The following is a 19,108-nucleotide window of genomic DNA, read 5'->3' as shown; positions in this document are numbered from 1 at the left end:
CTCTCCATTGCTGTTCTGCCGTTCAGCAGTCTACAAAAACCAATCAAGCGTTTTCTCTCAAGGTTTTCTTTGGAGGCTTGAGTGCAGCGCTCCAGTCTTTTTTTTTTTCTGGGGGAGAGAGAGAAAGGTGGGAATGTCGACTTTTCTTTCGTTCGTGGGCCATGCACTCTTTCTCTTTCCATTTCTCTTTTTTCTGTGTGTGTGTGTGTGTGTTCGTCGATCTCCAAATCTCCGTTACAGATATTGTCATCCATCGTCATCCGGGTCTCGCCATTATCACTCGACATGCTTCCAAAATCTTATGCTTGGTGATCTGCGCTTATCCCAAGCGTTTGTATGCAAATTTGTCGAGGAACATTCAAGCGTTTGCATCAAGTCAAGCATCGAAGCATTTACTTGCAAATTTTCAGAGGAACGTTTAAGTATTTGCTTGCATCTTCCAGGGAAGGAACATCGAAGCATGCAAATGAATTTTGCAAAGTATTACCACTCAGGTTTGCAGAGTGATCACGGAATTTCTTGTATGTTAATTTTTAGTGAGTACATCAAATACTGTGCATGCTGAATGTCATGCAACATCCATCTTTTTTTTTTGGCAACCATTGTTGGACTTTTTCTCTTCTGCCTGCTCTTCTTTACATGTGCTTTGAAGTAGACATGGTAAGTCTTTCGTCGCTCAGCGTTCTCGGAGTGACCGATAACTCATAAAAGGACAATTTGGAAGTCAACAGTTTAGTGCCGGAAATTTTTCATCGACGTCTGTAATTTGACCATCGTTTATAGCAGTCTGCGTTTGATAACAACTTCCGCTTTTCTTGTAAGTTTGGAAGCCGCGTTGCTAAGATTGATCGCAGTCCATAGTCATCAGCGCACCGTCGCGCATGATCGATTAACATGCCTGATATTCAGTCAGGCGGAACAGATTCGCCAGGGTGTCGTGCGTGCGTTGGTGGTTCTTTCCCACCCGACGTCCAGGCGCCGCCGATAGCCGTTCGTGGACATTATGCAATATTTCCTATTTTCTATTTCTAATCTTAAGTGTCATTGCGGATGTTGTGTATTGGATTTTAAAGTGTCTGCAATAACAAGATATCTCTTCTCTCTCTCTCCCTCCCTCTCACTTGTTTCCTCCAACACGTCTGTGTGTGTGGGAGTGTGTGTGTTTATGCTAGCGCGCGCGAGCATCCATCTTTATGTCCTTTTCCTCCTAAAAGTTCCGACGATGAAGCATCATTGCGGCTGGTGGTGGTGTCGATGCGAATGGTCACTTCCGGTGGTCAATGTGGACGCGGTGGTAGCAGACAGTTCCAGAAGCACGGAGGAATCAGGTTTTGTTGTGTGCAAGAGTTGTCCCATCCCTCATCAGCGGGACTCTCGCCTCACTGCGGTGTCTTGGACTCCAGACGATGCACGTGAAATCTACTTGTACGTATATTGAATCACTGTCACTGGCCGTCCTGGGGGAAATGGGAGGGTATATGCAATGTTTGGACATTTATATGCACAGGAAAATTGGTTTGCTGTATGCTGAAGTCGTGAACACGGATTCACCCATGCATTCTTCTCTCTCTCTCATACACACACAAACACAAACATGCGCACGCACGCATACACATTCTTCCCTCCCTAGCCCCTTTGAGCTTATCAACTTTGTCGGTGGTGTGTCTGTCCTTCTCTTTCAATGTCTATCCTCTTTTAATTCACTTTGTCAATCCATTCTTTTCACCCAACATAAATATTACCTTGCATTTTTATTTGGAGATTAATAGACATGTCCTGGTCCAAGGCTTCTTCAAAGTCAGCAATTTCAAACTACAAAAATTTGCATAGTTCATTGTCTGTTTATGGACCTCAGCTTTCAAATTCTCTTCCCTTTGACATCCCGCATTAGCAGTCAGAAGCATCTTTGAAGGCTTAACTGGTTCTCTTATTAGTTTCGTTACCTGTCGCTTTGTGTGACTGGCTGCGCGTGCATCCCTTCATCCCCAACAAAGCTTTATTATTGTTGTTGTTTTTGTTATTAACTACTGCAGCAAGCATTGAGGATCAGAGTCACAAGCATTTGTTTTTAAAGCAAAAATTAAGAGAAACACAACAATTAGGGCTAAAAGCAGAGATGTGCAGATTTGAGGCTAAAATTCGATTGCCGTTAAGTAGACCAGACACAACGCATGCGCTAACGAAGAGGGTCGTGGGACTGGATGGACAGGCTAGATCACGTGACCTGAGCCAGCACTACATCAGGAATACGTTCGTGAACAAGACGATGATGAGCGGCTTCCTGGTGCTGCTGGATCAAGAGGTCAGCAGAAGAATCACCACTTGACCGTTGGGACATCACGCAAATGTGAGATCACAGACAGCAAGCGAAAAAAAAAACCCATTTATTTTTTTTTAATTCCTAGGCAAGGCAAACGCACACGTGGTGAGAGAGGGATGGTTTAGAAAGTTCAAAAGATCAAGAGGTCGCGTGCTGGACCAGCCACTGGTAGAAGGACGACAGGCGGATGGAAACAGCCGGGTATCTGCCTTCGCACCCTATACCCCAGGAAGTCGAGCCGACGATGATCCACCGGCCACCCGAGTAACAACGGGTAGGACCACCGCTGTCTTGCTGCAAGCAACACGTAACAAGTTCAAATCACTGGTTTTGAGAATTTTCTTTCGCACAAAACTGATCCATCTCTGTTCTCTCTCCCCCCTACCCGTTCTGTTTGGCAACCAGACCTAGAGAATACTGGCAAGCAATATAAATAATTATACATAAATACACCAAAACAAAAACGTTTTTGAGGAACGTGCTTCCTTCGGGAGTCGGCGGATGTTGGGGGAAATCACTTCTGAACTGTACTTGTTGTTTATACACATAAATAAAACTTATCTCCTTCGAACTTTGTATACGTAGCGAATTGCTGTTCATGTTTTGTCCATCATTCAGTGATCTGTAAGTGTGATAACTATTGGTAAAAGCTGAAAGGACTCAAAACACGCAATGGATGAGTGGTGGCAAGAACAAAAAGATTGGTGGTAGCAAAACAGATCGGCAGACAGACAAAAAAAATAATATAGACTGATGGCAGACAGAGACAAGGACGAACAAGATGGCATGCAGACAGACCTCACGATCAGGACACACAGAGACAAGCAATACAACTGTCAGCTGCAGCTGTACTCACACTGCACGTGTCTTGTCCCAGATTCGCCTTTGCGCAGATGTGAAAAGGGTAGACCACGGCACCAAACATGGTACCGATCTCTTCTTCACACACCTCGTTGCTCAGCACCGTCATGTTGAGCTTCTTCAGGTAGTTAGCTGGAGCCCCGGATGCTGCAGGTACATGGTCACCTTGTTACTTTTATTGTTTGTCATGTCCTCATTCAGCTCTTCTCTTTCTTCCAACACCCTTTTACTTCTCATTTTATTGTATTGTTCTTTCCTTCTCTTTTGAAAGTTACTACTTATTTATTCAATACTATCGTTTTGTAGGGTAACAGGTTTTGTTCAATTGTGCAAGGTATTCCTTATTTATTCAACAATTTAGTTGATAGGCTTGACTATTTTTATAAACTATTCTCAATTAAACAAGGAACTTCATTTAACGCTTGGTTGACAGGGCCATAACCCGATCAGTGTTTTCAAATATTCCTTACAGATCGTTTTCTTCCATTGCATAAATATTATTTATTCAGTGAGAGGATGAAGTGGCTGTGATGTGTGGGGAAACTGCGATGGTCCCACCTCCAACGACCCACAAACAAAGGGTGCACTGTGCAGATTGTATCCCCCACCCCACGTGTCCTTTTTTTCCCCTTCTTACCTGTGACACCCCATCCGGTGACCTTGCACTCTGAACCGACCCAGTCTCCATGCGACCCATCATCGATGTCCAAAGGGTGAATAAAGTCGCTGAAAGGAATGGCAGTCTCCGTGTGGCAAAGTGCGATGTCGTTCGGAAATCCGTCACCGGTGGGCAGCCAGTCTTCATGCTGAAGAAACAGTGTATTGTAAGACAAGATGTTTAAGAACCGAAAGTTTCTTATAGACTACTGACTCAGATCACGTGATCCCGAAAAGTTTCAGACCTGACAGGAGAGAGCGGCCACCGTTTGTGTACGCATACGCATACGAATAGTCTACACAGCGTTCAAGGAAGTTTTGGTGTGATTACACATGAACTGTTCACTGCTCACCCTCTACTTCACCTAGGAAGGATGACTTCACAATCCTGTCGCTAGGTGTATTAAGCTTTTCTCAAAGTGTGATATGATCTGACAGATCACCAAAATGCTTGTTATTGAACATCTTTGAATGAGATGTTGTTCAGTCACGAACACCAAGATCAAGACAACACAATGGCTTCTTATTCAAATCCAGTGACTATCAGTAACAGGTGGTTACAATACTTACTCTTGTGCATCTATAATTACTAACCACATATCGACAGAAAGCTTAGCAAAATGCTAAAACAAGTTGATTGACAATATATGTTGTAAACGTCCATCAAACAGTTTTTTTTTTCATTGGTGTTTTACTCATTAATAGATACTAAGGTATTGTCACGGTCAAGCTAACTGGAAAGGGGCCATGTGCAGAAAAAAAACACGTACAGAGAAACAATTTGAACCTGTTCCCGATCCCACTGGCTTGATGACCACACACACACACTCAGAAGAATATTAAAAAAAGTAGGTGGGCATTATAGGTGTTAATTTGTGTGATTAAAATGTCAATAAAAATGTTGTTGTTAGACATCGTGAAGTCAGGTACAAGTACAGACAACAGAGGGAGTTGAGGCCGCCAAAGCTACAGACAACACGAGACAACAGGTCAGTACGTCACTTCCGCCCCAGTGACCTTACCACTGTACAGTTTTGATGTTGATGGTAACCTCGTGCTCGTCTGTACTTTGAAGTCGGTATTTTCCGCACTGGATTCGCCTGGGCCTGCAACAGTCAGGGTTTTTTTTGTAACACCATGGCTGGCTGTCTGCACATTAGTTTTTTTCACATTGTCGTCAGTCGTCACTATGATCTGTCGTCAACTTTATCAGTCATCTTTCTAATTGGGCGCTCGGCGCTATCAGTCCTCTCAGTGCATCCTAATCAATCGTTGTAGTTATCAATAGTCGTCATTTTCATTGGTCATCATCTTTATCAGCCATCATAATCGTCATCATCATCATCATGTTCGTCGTCGCCGTCATCAAGACTTGTTGAAATAAGTGGTTGTCTTATAAATAGTTGCAATTAACCGTCATCATCAAATCATGAGTCATGGTCGTCATCGTCAATCTTCGTCGTCAGTCTTCACATCTAACATACTTCAAGGGGTCGTCGGCGCAGTGAGCTGACGTGATGACGTTGTGCGCATTGAAGATGGTGGCGCCGCAGTAGTGGTGCCAGGAGCCTGCCGTGAAGACCTGGAGGGTGCAGATATACGGGTGCTCGCCATAGGTGGAGATGATTCCGCCCACGATGAGCGGAGACAACTCACCGGCTGCCACCTGCGCCGCTGAGAAGGGAAACAAGCATGAAAAAATTTGTAGTTTTAAATTCTGTCACACACCTTTTTTTCCACGCTCTTTCTTTTTATTTCTCTTTCTTTCTCTCTTTCACTCTCTTGTAATGTTAATTGCAAGCAACGACGAATGTATATCCTAAATTTTATATTAACAATAACGAGTGCAGGCCTTTAATTTCACATAACTGCTATGTCTTATTCCTTTCTATGTCCATTGTATGTATTAGAAGTGCAGTGTATTTTTCTTCATAAGTAGATTTTGGTTATTTTGGAGCCATCGGGAACATCCCAGAAAGTGGACGAAAGAACAATAAAATTGAACATACAACAAACATCAACCAGAGAGGATCTTCCCATTGACAAAAAGAACATTTTTCGTAAATTTTGTAAGTCTTGGACAAGCAATGCGGATTTACAAGCAATCCCACAGAACTAGAAACACACATTGCCACAATCTGCTTTAAGAGATGTACTGTTGTTGTTTGGCATGATTACATGTACAACCTTTTATTATGGTCTGTCACTCAATTAAGGGAATTGTTACAACCGCTAGAACTTAGAGAAACAATAAACCGACAAATTAGTATACACACAAGCAGCTTGAAATAACTGTAGAACGAAAATCATACCAACAATAATGAAAGAAAAGAGGAGATAAGGTGAAAAATCTTACGAACAAATATAAGAAATGACACGAAAATAATTCAAAAATAACGGAAGAAAATGGGAGATATTATGGATACAATTCGGAGGAGCAAATATTGTTAAAGAAAGCGTGAAAAATAGTAAAAGAACTAAAGAAAGAAGGAAAACATGAAAAAGGAAGCAAACAAAGATATAAAACAAGAAAATGAATGCGTATAGACAATCAAGTCGTCTCGGATGAAGCAACAGAGTTCCGACACTTACCGATGTAAAGGCCGATAAGAAAGACAATCCCGCTCATGGCTACGTCAAGATTACTGTCCACCCTTTGCTTTTATTCGATTAAGCGAGGCGACCCAGCTGACAGGGTTACACGCAATAAAAGTATTGACACTACAACAGTATAACACACTTAGTGCCACACACCATCCTCCCGCCTGCTGTCAGCCTTGCGGAAATCCTACAGCAACCGACAGCAGCATCGAGCAGACAACTCGTGCAATCCGCGTTTAGCAGCTCCACTACTCAATTTTTCACACCTGAAGGACTTCGGTTTCGGTTAATTTTTTTTCTAAAATTTAGCTGTAGAACACGTCTCAACTGGACATACATAAACAGGAAGATGGTGAAGGAGGATGTCTGTATCTGTGTACAACTTTTTTTTTTTCAAACTGTTGTGTTGAAGAATTACCTCACGAAAAAGTCCCAGTGGGACAATCTTCAGGGGTAGTGGTTATGGAGAGAGGGTAAGGGGAACATTGGGGAACGATAGGACAAGTGTCTTGTTTCCGAACTTTTAAAGCAATGTCCAAAACCCGCGGATGTTGTTTTACCCTCGGGGCCGTGGTTATAAAGCGGTGGCAAAGATGCCCTGGGGTATACAAACATAAAGTAATATCCGCGGGGTCTGGCAGAGCATTGTGACTGCGAAGACTGGACCTTTTCATGACTTACCCCCATGTTGCCATGGGAAACGACTCTCACTAAATAACTAGGATACCTGCTCTCATGGTCTCATCTCACCATCTCTATAATTAGTGATGCATTCAAAATAACACACCCGGACAAGGATGTGAATCTTACAATCACAGTTTCATATGTAATACAACTTTTAATGTATCACATAACTGTGTCATCAAACTGTTGTGTCGTGAAACTGTCGAACGTGTCACACGACAGCTGGAAATGTCATACAAAAGATGTATGCACCAATATAAAAGGCTCCCTAATCAACCATTTTCTCTTTTTTTTTTTTTCCTCTCAATTTTCGCAGATCGTGCAATAAATTCTGCTGATGAAGTGTTGCGGTAAACACAGGGCAGTAAAACTTCTTGACGAGAAGGAGCGGAGGAAACGACAGCTATGGCGGGGTGTGGGGTACGAACCAGTCGGTGGAGGAGAAAATAGGATGAAGTCAAGTTGAGATACAGCAGGTGTGAGGCTGGAGGCTGAAATAAAAGCTAGATACATACATATGAGTAGATACATACCTATGCAGGCAGACAGGCAGGCAGACAGACAGACACGGTGATACATATGCCGTTAACGATTTTCCCAACGTTTCCGCAAACAGCAGATTATGGACGCTACCTTCATGTCCTCCTGTCCATTACTTTGATCTGTATTTTCTTGGCTAACAAATATCCTCTTACAAACAGCGAGCCCCTGGCTAATGCATGGCACAACATTCAGGCGGCCTGCACGCAATGTCACTGTTCACCACCCTCAGCGACAACAGCAACTTATTGCAGACTGGCAACCTGCATGTCTCTGATTACACAGCCTTGGAAAGCATTCCACTTCTGACTAATTAATAACCCACAGTGAAGAATTGACCGTCAATGTTCATTATAATTTCAAGTTTGCGGTTACCTGCTTTAAAGCTCAGCAATAGATTTTCCACCCGACCCCATCCACCCCAACCGTTGGACATCTGAATGACATGGCGTCTTTGGAACCAGAACGCAGACAGACCCAACAATCCCATCGTTTTAGTTTCAATCATGCATTTCCCGAAATGCTGGGGAGAACCAATTTATTTCGAAAAGGGGTATTCTGTGATACTTCCACCAGAAGAAAGGCTGCCATCGCCGCTAAATCCCATCTGGTTTGCAGACCGTTATGCCTCTAAACCGCCATCCAAGCAGGACGTGGGTGACCAGAAGATTTTCAGCTGATTGAATGTCCTGGAGGGACTCAAAACAAACGGCAGGTTGGGGAGACTGCCCAGAAAGAATATGTTCTGTCTACAGCAATACTTGTCAGCAATATTACACTCCTCGCCAATGCTCACGCAGGTCATTGTGTATTGTTTTAGGAAGTATTTTGCTGCTGTTTTGTGGTTTTGTTTTGGAGACAATCTGTTTAGGCTTTGTTGTTGTGTATACGTACTACCTTCCTTGTACTTCATTTTGAAATTGTGTGGCTATAATGTTGTTTTCTCCATCGATATCCATAATACTGAAAAGTTATGAAGACAGAAGTGAGTTAGTATTTTATTCGTGGAATAAAACATTGAAAAATATCCATTGGATGTTGACTGTCAGCTGCTCTAAGCCACCTTGCGGTTGTCGCGGCGATGGTGGCCATCGTCATCAGGCGCCTCCCCAGCCTCCGCGTTGCCGGCGTCGTGTGATTCCCGCCTCCTGTGCTCGAGTGCTCACATCGTTCGAGGGCTTTTAAGTGCAGCACGCGCAGATGACTCGTTTTGCAGCTTGTCCCAGGCGATCCCACTTTCTTCTTGACTCAGCTCTTTGACGCATGTGATTCCGTGTCTATCAGATGGTCGAGGTCCACTTCCCACACACTTAGCTCAGCCGGCACTCATTTTCTTTCTTTTTTTTTTTTTTTTTTCTTTCTTTCTGGTAGTGGATATCCGCAGTTGACGATCCGTCCCGTAATTTCCTGCGACACGATTTTGCCGCAAGGGTTTACCCCATTATCTCCCTCTCACAAGCTTTACGTTGACCAAATCTTCGAAGGTAACAATATACGGGGGGTTGAGAAGAATCAGAAGAGGAGGTAAATATCGCTGAATCCAGAAGAAAACTCGACATTGAATGTCGACTTAATAAGACCACGGTTATGAAGGGTGATAATACTTATTTATTTTGTTATCATGAAATAAGCTTCCTTGCATCTCTGTGTTGACATGAAGCACACAAAAACATTGTCCTGTCCTTCCATTGCAGATAAATATCTTTGGTGCTATGTATGAGCACATCTCTCTATCTCTCTCTTTATCTCTCTTTCTGTCTTTCCCTCCATTCTGTGTGTATATGTCAGAGTATGTGCGTATCTGTATGTGGATGTGCATGCATCTGTATATTGCACTAACTTGTTTTCAAGAATCCTGTTGATGACTGTGGGTACAACACTGCAACATCTAAAGCAAAACCCATGATAAAAGAATCAGATGAAAAAAGAGACTGACCTGAAGACACAAGCCTCTAAAGGCCCCTGTACCAGGATTTGACTATTTAATCTTACTTTTAATTGAGGGTCAACAATAATTTCCTTAATTTTTCTCGGGACTGTCGTACATCAACCTTTGATGATAGACACAGGCACAAAGTATTTTTGAGTTTTTGAAACAAGTTTTAAGGATTGTACTGATCCGTTGGCTTGACTCCAGTGTTTCTTTTTTTGTCTGAATTTTGAAGATGATAAAGTCTGATACATATTTTGCTGAGTATTATACGACGGTTTTTTTTATATAAAACATGCAGTTTTCTTATTTTCTATAACAGATGCCGTGTCATGTATTTTTCTGTACCGTTAGGCAAGCAACGCTGCTTAAAAAATAAACTAGTCCAATATTCAGAGAATCGGAAGTGGAAAGCTGAAGTGGGTGCTAAATTATTCATTTCGATTCCTTTTTTCTGTCATCTTTCTTCCTATTGATTACCTCTTTGTTGATTGCTCAGTATTAAACTGTGCGAACATTTAATGGGTGCAGTTCCCTTCTTTCTCTCTCTCTTTCACGTTCTCACTCCTTTCCCTCTGAGTTTGGGTGGTGTGTGTGAGAGAGAGACAGACAGAGAGAGACAAAGACAGAGACAGATAAACCGTCAGATAATGTCATACATCAGTAAACAATGTCTAGTAAACACTTCTCACAAAAGGAAGCAGGACAAGGAACAAAGGTTCGTCTCACACTATCCTCAAGCTAATGTTTCCCAGAATCCCTCACACTTGTTGCTGATGTCTGTTGGGAGGGACAGACAGTACCTTGCCGACACTGACATAGTCACGTTGACCTCAGGGTCTGAAACTCTGGTGGATGTTACCTCCCTTTGATCAGACAATGGTCAAAGGTCACCAAGCCTTGTCGTCCTCGCACTAAATAATGACGAATTGATGACTAGAGATACATTTCGGATGGGGGCAAAAGGTTTGGACCAGCGGTCAACAAGTAGGAAAAAATGTCCTGTCGGTAGGACGCTATCGAATTTCCTCCCCTTCCTAAGTCTGCGATGTGATTACTACTCCTCCCTGGTGCCAGAGTCAGGGGCATGACCAATGTTCTTAGAGGTCTCTTGAACAGTACTCTGCTCTTCTTGGCATGAAGAAACGCGTACGTTGATGAGTAGATAATTACAGGAGAGAGAGAAAGATAAGTTAAACGAAGGACAAAAGAAGAGAAAGAAACAAAAAGGAAAATGAACAACAACAACAAAAAAAAAAACCGCTTCCATTTGCTAATTTTTAAACTTCTGGATTAAGGAATAAGCCAAATAAATGAAATCAAAAGTTTTAGATACCCAGTTTTTATTAAAATTGCGAACCATTGACAAAAGAGAATTCTTGAATTCGCTGCATTCAAAGAACAGAAATAGCCCATAAATTTGAATCCATAAATGAGCAGCTGTTGGAAAAAAAAATGTGTATGAGAACAATTCTGAAAATGAGGCCGTTGGAAAATGGAGCAATGCTGACTGTCTGCCTGACTTCCTGCAGCTGTTTGTCTATCTGGCTGTCTGGCTGGCTGGCTGGTTGCCTGTCTGCATGCCTGTCCGGAGGCAGTCAGTAGTGGGAAGACCTCTTTAGCAGCCACAGGCAAAAAGAAATAAGTGAACCGGTTCGTTGAAACTTTGACCTGCGGTTTCCTGTCGTAAACTTGACAGACCGCAGCTCCTCGCAATTTTCATGGCTGGACGCCTCGCATCCCACACACACGTGACAGCGGCATTGTCATGGTGTGAGCAGCACTTGAGATGCCCAGGGCTATTTTATTTTAGCCGCAAAGTGCGTCTTTCAAGCCACACACACATGTGTGTTTGTTTTGTTTTTGTTGTTGTTTATTTTGTTGTCGTTTTTTAGTTTTTGTTTTTTTGTTTTTTGAGTTTTTTTTGAGGGGATGGGTTTGTTTTTGTTTTTTTTGTTGTTGTTTTTTTTTTGGGGGGGGGGGCCTTAATTTCAATACCTCAAACAATTGCCAAACATGGGCAAGCGAATTAGCTTTGTCTCTCCCAATGACTTGACTCAATTTTTTTTTTTTTTTTGTCCCCATCCCCAAGTATTCATATTTATGAGCCGCTGTGTAATTTACTTTAGCTGGAGAAAAGAGAGAGAATGTTTGATTTGCTCGCAGTTCTTCTGACACTTTATGGCAGGTTCAAATCGCAGACTTTTTGCCCCTACCTTCTGTCGGCAGAATTAGACAGACCCTATACTAGTCTCCTGGAGGAATGCAAAGCTAAAATTCCCTTTACAGAGGATCTGTCGCAGAAACATTCTACAGCAGCCTAACTACATTAACCAACGGTTGACAAAAGTAGGGATGCTCCCCCTACTTGCTGCTTGAGGGTGAGAAGAAAAAAAAACAAAACAAAAATTGGAGCCCGATCAGGTTTTTTTTTTAATTTCTCCTTTTTTCTTTGCTTCTTTTTGTGTGTGTCGCTGTCTAAGGTCAGCCAATCAATAGCGAGTGCGGAAACAAGCCTCTCGTTTGCCTACAGTCACAACACGTCATCAAGAGAATCTTTGCCATCAGTTGCTGCAGCTCCGCTAATGGCGTTAGGCAAATGTAGTGAAGTGTGCAAGGCACCGGCAGTTAGCCAGAATTGCTTGCTTTTCATGGAAATTGCTTGGTATAGATTTTTTCCTTAAGTTCTCCTCTGTCCCCTTTTGCCATGGATATCTCTCTCATTCTCCTCTCTTTCTCTCCGTCTCTCTTCTCTGTCTTCCTTATTCTGTTGCTGCGGGGAGAAGGCAGTGGTGCAATTTGCTGACCGAATGAAGAGGCAACAAACTTAAAAAAAAGTAGTTCCGTCAAAGATGTTTTTAAACTGATGTTTTCCGTTGGCTTTTTTCACATCGGTAGAAAGCCGGAATAGTTGTTGTTATTCAAAAGCCATCATTATCGTCGCCTGTACATCCGTCACTCATCTCATCGTGTTATATGTCAACTCATTTTATCTCGTTTCCTCTCACCCCACTTTATCTCATCACACCTCGTCTCGTCTCATTTTATCTATCTATTTGTTCTCCTCTGTCATCTTTCTCATCTTTTTTACCAGTCCTCCACATCCCGTTTTCATTGTCATTCATTCCTCTTTATCACTTATTCCACTTTTCTTTCGCTCATTCCTTACCTGCCTTTATTTGCTCTTTTCTTTCCTTTCTTTAATCTACCCCTTCACCTCTAACCTCACGTCATTATCTTCTTTATTCTTCTTCCTCATCCCTTCGGTCTTTCTCGTGAAAATAAAAATGTCTCCAATGATTTGCGATATTGATACCTGACCACACATGCACTTTATACACACATATATATATCAATATGTAGGTGAAGGTAATTATTGATATATATATATACATGAGCCTATTTGTAGATGTGTGTATACCCAATCGCAGGTCAGGAGCCAAATCACGTGACATTTGAAATGTGCGAAATCTGCTCAGGCTTTAAACAATTAATAGCTTTCCGCAGATAGTTGAGATAGTCCAGTCCATCATAAAACTTCGAAACATTCACAACCTCGCCTGTAATTGTGACCACGACCGCGGAAGGGGAGGGGAGAATCCCGGGCTGTGATTAACTGTAATCAGAAAGTGCCACTGCAATTTTCGCGGGACACTGCTTACTCGGGTTTCGAGTCCATCTCCACCTACACGCAAGCGAACGGCAGGTGAGAGCAGCTCCTTGTGCACTGCGAGTGGGGCGAGAGTGGGGCTGTCCGGTGCTGGACGAGCTGCAGGAGGACCATACGACAGATGCTGGCGTCCTCCCCAGACGCTGGCAGGGAGCTCTCAGCCGGCTCTCGAGAACCCTCGCCAATTCCTCCACGACTCGCGGTCGCTGTTCGTAACGGCTCATCGATTGTATGTGAGATGATGGCGGGAGAGATGGAGAACGGAACAGAAGGGAGGGGGATCATCCCCGTACTTAGTGGTGACACGGGTGCATGTCTCTTTGCAATGATAATACCATTTCAACGCTCTGTGACTGTTATTTTTTATTTATTTTTTGCTGCTGCTGCTGCTGTTGATGATGATGATGATGATGATGATGATGATGATGATGATGATGATGATGATGATGATGATGATGATGATGATGACTACGACGACGACGATGATGATGATGATGATGACGATGAGGAGGAGGAGGAAGAAATGGTCGAGGGCGATCATGGCATCGCTGAATGTCACACCCTCCACCCGAACATGGCCATCGTCCTACCCCAGTCTACAGTACCGTCGTTCGTCGCTTTTATTTTCCGCTAATCGATCTTAGTGGTTGGCCGGACAGCGCTAAAGAGCGGATCAAAATTCGGTTATTGGTTATTCATGTCTTTGTCGATAAAATCTCTGCACCCTAAGCCCCCCCACGGTTAAGCAAACGGAAGCATGGCAACAATGCGTGAACCAGCTCCCACCTTCACAGCCCAGAATAGAATCTACTTTAACGAAGCACCCAAAAGTATCGCCTCCTTATTCTGTTGGGATATTCCAGGGCTTTCTCTCTCCCTCCCCTTCCCTCCCATCCTCCCTCTGTGTTGCTTTTTCCTCCGATATCCCAGAATAGCCACGAGCTTGGAGTTCGCGCGGTGCAAAGCAACTAACCTTGTTTCATCATAGTGCTGCACGTCTGGCAGCTTTTTATGTATTTATTATTTTATTTTATTTTTTGTGTGAACAATTTGAGTGTCTAAGCGATCTTTCTCTTTAACATTTTGCACGAGGCTTTCTTCCCGTGTCCTTTAAGTCTTCCTGGTCTGGTGGACTCTTTTTATCTCAGGGAATAGCAAGATCGGTTTACTACACTGATGCCATAATGCCAGTGAAAATCAGGAAACAAAGACGAGCCTTCTTCAATTTTAACTCTTCTGATCATGAATTATGGATATCAGTATTACAACAATAACAGATGTTTTCTGGTGGTAATGTCAACACTCTACGACAGAGAAGTAAGGATATTCATTTCTAAAGAAATGTACCTCATGTAGGTTGTGTTGAGACCAAGTCAGTCTGTGACAGAGTGCATGAGTCTGTGCACGGTCGCATGTGAGCAACAGCTGTGTTGCAGAAAGAATCGGGTCCCGCGACTATACATTTTAATATGTTGTTGTCACGTTTGTCACGTGAACTCCGCTCTCCCTCCCCCTCCCAAGCATTGTGGCAACATCTTCCGACAAGTACAGCAAAGATGTTGATGCATGATAAGAGCAGCACAGTTGAGAGAGAACTGTGAAGACATCACGGCTATCGAGGATCACATGGACTGTACCACTCCCCCAACCCTACCTACCCCCACCCTAACAATAAATGCGATTTCTCTCTCTCTCTCAGTGTGGTGAGCCCTAAGTTAACCCTCCCTGTTCTCTTTGTTGTTATGAGAAGTTGCAGTAGGATGAGCGATGGCAGTTTATGACTACACGCCATTATTAAGGACGTGGATTGTGGGTTATACGATCAATGAAAAAAATTGTTCTGCCTTAAACCCTAATTTGTTTTCCAACGTAGTATTTGGATGGAGAAAGCAGGAACTATTGAGACTGCAGCTCCACAAGCATTCAAGATCCGGAACTCTCCTTTCCTTCTCATGAACGTCATTGAGGACCGTCCGTTGAGGGTCTCGTTGGGTCCAGACAAACAATGGATCACGGTGTAGCCTCATCACGTGTTACCAGTTCCACAGAAAGAAATGCATTTATAGCTGAACAAAATTCATAGCGAAATGTGTCAAAGCATTAGCTTCCTTCCCCTCTCTCTTTCTCTCTCTCATACATATAATTTTCGAGAAAGATAACAATTATACGTTACCTTCATCAAGTTTCAAGAAGCTTTTGACTCTATCGACAGGCGCATACTCTGGTATGTTTTAAAAAATGGCTTGATTGGCATAGACTAAAAAAAAAAGATAAAAAATCTAAATTCTAAATGATAGTGGTCAGTTTATCATATTTACAAAGAAATAGTGTGCTTCATAAGTCAGCAATTATCAACTTGCGTAACAAATTAACACTTCCGGCATTTATTTGAATTTACAAGTATTTAACTATTTCAATTCAAACAGTAATAAGAAACTGGCAAAATGCACAATTTTTATTTTACACTAATGAAGGTTTTGCTGCAGAACACGAAAGTAATGCAGTGACAAATAACATACCACGTGGCGCATGTAACAATAATGTAAGCGATTGCACAAATGCAGAATTATTACTTTAATTAAGCATCTGTTTAATATCCTTTAGTTTGATATTATAATCGATGTTATTTGTATGCCCATTACTTTCTGTGGATTATGCACGGACATATGCAGATGGCTTCGGAAGAGGTGGTGCAACTTCGGCACATGAGATGGAGAGAGTTTCTGAAATAACGGAAGGAAAGAAATATTATTTTTGATCGGGAACTGGATTTAAAATCTGCCGTGTCTCCCGGAGTTAACAAGGCGTGAGCTGACAGCTTGATGAAAAGTGCTTGAAAATTGTTCCCTATTATTAAAACGGACCTTCTTCTCCTGACATCCCCTCTGCTTAAGTCAGGACACTTCCACCTTAATGCCAGACCTGTTGCACGCGCTGCAACCTGCCACTGAACTATTCTAACGATCGGCAAAGAAAAAAAATTAAACAAATAAATAAAATGTGAAGCAGAGGCCTGAGTACGTTTTCTAAACCCGCGATAAATATCTTTCCTCACGTGAATGTTTGCTACGAAACGCATGTCTCCTTCTTCCTTCACTCCTCCCTCACTCACTCCTACAGGAGCAAACGTCTGCCGTCGCGAGTCTCCGTCAAAAGCCGTTTAGTGTCAGTCGCGTTTTGCCCGAGATCTGGCGAGAAGGGCCAGTAAGAATGACACTAATGACAGACAATTGTGCAGTAAAGGTCTATAATCGCCTTAACTATATCTCTCTAGACTAGAAGCCAAGGCCAGTGGCTATGGGTGGATAGCAGTGGAGGGAAGGGTTTGCGGTGGAGAGGAGGATGGAGCAGTATGGCGGAGGAGAAGGGTTTGAGGCGGGCCTTACACGGGATGCAGTCGTTCAAACCGTTATCGATTCTCTAAGGACATAATTGTTGGCTACTGCTTGCCCCAAGGTTAATCGTTGGCGTCATTACTCTTTGAATCTCTCTCTCTCCTATGTCTATATTTTCTTTCTCTAGTCTCTTACATGCAATATTCCTTTTTACAGCCATGTTCTGACGACCAAACTTAATAAGCATCCTGAAGCAAGCTTAGACTTGTTTTCAAAGCCAAGAAAAATGTCTTTAGAAGATCAGAGGATGGTGATGCTCCTTGGTTGTAGTGGCTCCGGGCACAGATGGTGGAGAGAGAAAAAAAAAGGAGATAGACTGTAAGATACTGGCTGAAAAGTATTTTCCGACTTGTTCTTGTTTTCGACACCTCGAAAGCAGAGTAGGCAAAATGAAGAAAGAACGTGTATGTCAGAATTGGACACTAGGCATGCAACCAAAATTGTAAATGATGTACTAGGAACGGATACAATATTTATTTATATATATATCTTTCATGTGCAAAACCACATCTTTCAAACGAAGAGCTTAGTAAAAAGAGTTATTTCTTGATATTGAGTAAACAAGTATTTTTTTATTTAACTATTCAAAATCTTTATACGAATGTTTTGACTCTTTGACAAATGAAGCAGCTTCTTCAGCAACACCGCGGACAGCAACAGCTTCTAAAGAATTGCCACGCGCTGCCGCAGCAGATGGATCAATAGGAACAACAACAACAACAACAACAACAACAACAACCAGTAGGAACAGAGAGGAGGGACACTTTCAAGGAAGAAGCAGGACAGGAATCGTTGGTTGAGGCAAACATTACTCGACTGCAGCGCTGCCTTTATCAGAGTGCTTGCCCCTTACTCTAGGAGTTGTTTGTATGATCATTGTTGTTGTCTCCTCCTACTTTTCTTTGTCTCTCTATTTTTAAGTCTATGTCCACTTCTACTTGTACTACATTTTTACTTCTTTTGCTTCTGCTTTACTCCTTTTTACTTTCTACTACTCTACTGCTACTTTTCTTCATCTACTTCCACTGTTATTTTTTCATATTTCTATATCTACTTCTTCTTTTTAATTGTATTTCTACTTTTATTTTTAATTTTATTACTTCTGTTCTACTACTTCTTTTCTATTTCTACTACTTCTTTCTCTACATTTTTTTTTTTACTTCCACATTTCTACATTTTTTTGCGTCTACATTTCTACCACTGTTTTTACTTTTTCTACTCCTCCTTTTTTACCTCTTTACTAAATCTACTTCTACTTCTTGTGCCTTTTCATTTCTTCTAATAGTTTCTCTACTTCTATTTGACTTATTCGATTTCTACTCCTACTTCTTTTTACGTTCTTCTTTTCTTCCTATCTCTTCTTCTTCTTTTTCTTTTTGTCTAAATCTCCTCTGTGCATTCTTTTCCTTTTTTCCATCTTGAAATTCCGGGGCAGCAGACATAGTGTCTGTAATTAAGATGACCTGTTGCCGACTTGCCGCCCGCTTGATCTGTTGCCTTATCGCCCCGAGGCGTGCGGTGCCACACTTCCTCGCAGGGGCATATATGAATACTGTTACCATAGCTACAAGAAAGGAAACTATTTATCGGTCTTTCAGATGCCTCGCAGCGGAAAATGACTTCTGTCCGAGTATTGCCGGGTTTCTTGATCTTGCGTTATTATACCGCATTTTCATCGAGGACGGCGGTCCTGAATGCAAACAAGCAGGCACCCCCTCACTAATCCCCCCCCCCCTTACACATACATACATATTATGCTTGAGACATATACACAAGAGACGTATTTACATGATATAAATATAACGTGTTTGTGCGTCCACATTTTTATACATTTAATACAATATGCTTGAATCAAGGAATTGTTTTAATATCTGAATTTTACTTATTCTAATTAGAAAATTGTAAGATGACAGGAGGGTCTGACTGCGCATAATGTATTTGTGATTGTATATGTGTATGTAAATATGTAGAGAGTATACACACACCAATCAACTAAGCTGTCAATAGATGTGATGTAAGTCAATTGACTAGTCATCATCTTCTACAGACTTATGACATACTCCATCCTTCTTGTTTGTTCCCTGATTCCTTTTTGTGTCTTCTATGGTTGTCTGTTATTAACTGTCTGCCTAGTTGTTTCTCTTTCTGTCATTCCTATTCTGTCCATGTCTCCTAGTTGTCCTAAGCGCTGAGGACATGCTCCTTCGTGAGCATGATTATGCGCAATATAAATCACATGTTTATTATTTATTATTACATGTGTAAGTGCATGCACATATGTGTATATACGTGTCTGTACATAAGCTTCTTCTTCTTGTTCCTAGTGTCTCCCAGTGGACGATAGGGCCGCAGCTACACCACGCCATCGGAACCGGTTTTGGGCGTCCCTTTCGTTGGGACCATGTACAAATGCATGTATGTGTAAATGTATCTTTTTATACATTATAATA

The 19,108-nt window shown here is 42.1% G+C and overlaps 1 protein-coding gene across 1 annotated transcript; it reads right to left on the bottom strand.

Annotated features, from left to right (window-relative positions):
* Positions 1 to 2,387: 2,387 nt before the first annotated feature.
* Positions 2,388 to 6,601, bottom strand: LOC112553575 (chymotrypsin-C-like). The gene is made up of 6 exons (XM_025220898.1): positions 6,431 to 6,601; positions 5,323 to 5,512; positions 4,861 to 4,944; positions 3,819 to 3,987; positions 3,177 to 3,328; positions 2,388 to 2,614 (listed from the first exon to the last, which is right to left on the bottom strand). The coding sequence occupies exons 1-5, from the start codon at positions 6,465 to 6,467 to the stop codon at positions 3,302 to 3,304; spliced, it is 507 nt and encodes a 168-aa protein (XP_025076683.1). The 5' UTR covers positions 6,468 to 6,601; the 3' UTR covers positions 2,388 to 2,614; positions 3,177 to 3,301.
* Between the last annotated feature and the right edge of the window lie 12,507 nt (positions 6,602 to 19,108).

This window comes from Pomacea canaliculata, linkage group LG13, assembly GCF_003073045.1.
Source record: "Pomacea canaliculata isolate SZHN2017 linkage group LG13, ASM307304v1, whole genome shotgun sequence".
Lineage (NCBI taxonomy): Eukaryota > Metazoa > Mollusca > Gastropoda > Architaenioglossa > Ampullariidae > Pomacea > Pomacea canaliculata.
Note: the sequence above shows the minus strand (reverse complement) of the source record. Positions and strands in the feature narration are given on the sequence as shown.

What these genes read in the sequence shown, in the direction of transcription:
- LOC112553575 (XM_025220898.1), bottom strand. Translation starts at nt 6,467, where the DNA reads ATGAGCGGGATTGTCTTTCTTATCGGCCTTTACATCG. An exon ending in TCTTATCGGCCTTTACATCG is followed by an intron (nt 5,513 to 6,430) that starts GTAAGTGTCGGA and finishes TTCCCTTCTCAG; the next exon opens with CGGCGCAGGTGGCAGCCGGT. An exon ending in AACATCAAAACTGTACAGTG is followed by an intron (nt 3,988 to 4,860) that starts GTAAGGTCACTG and finishes CTGTTTCTTCAG; the next exon opens with CATGAAGACTGGCTGCCCAC.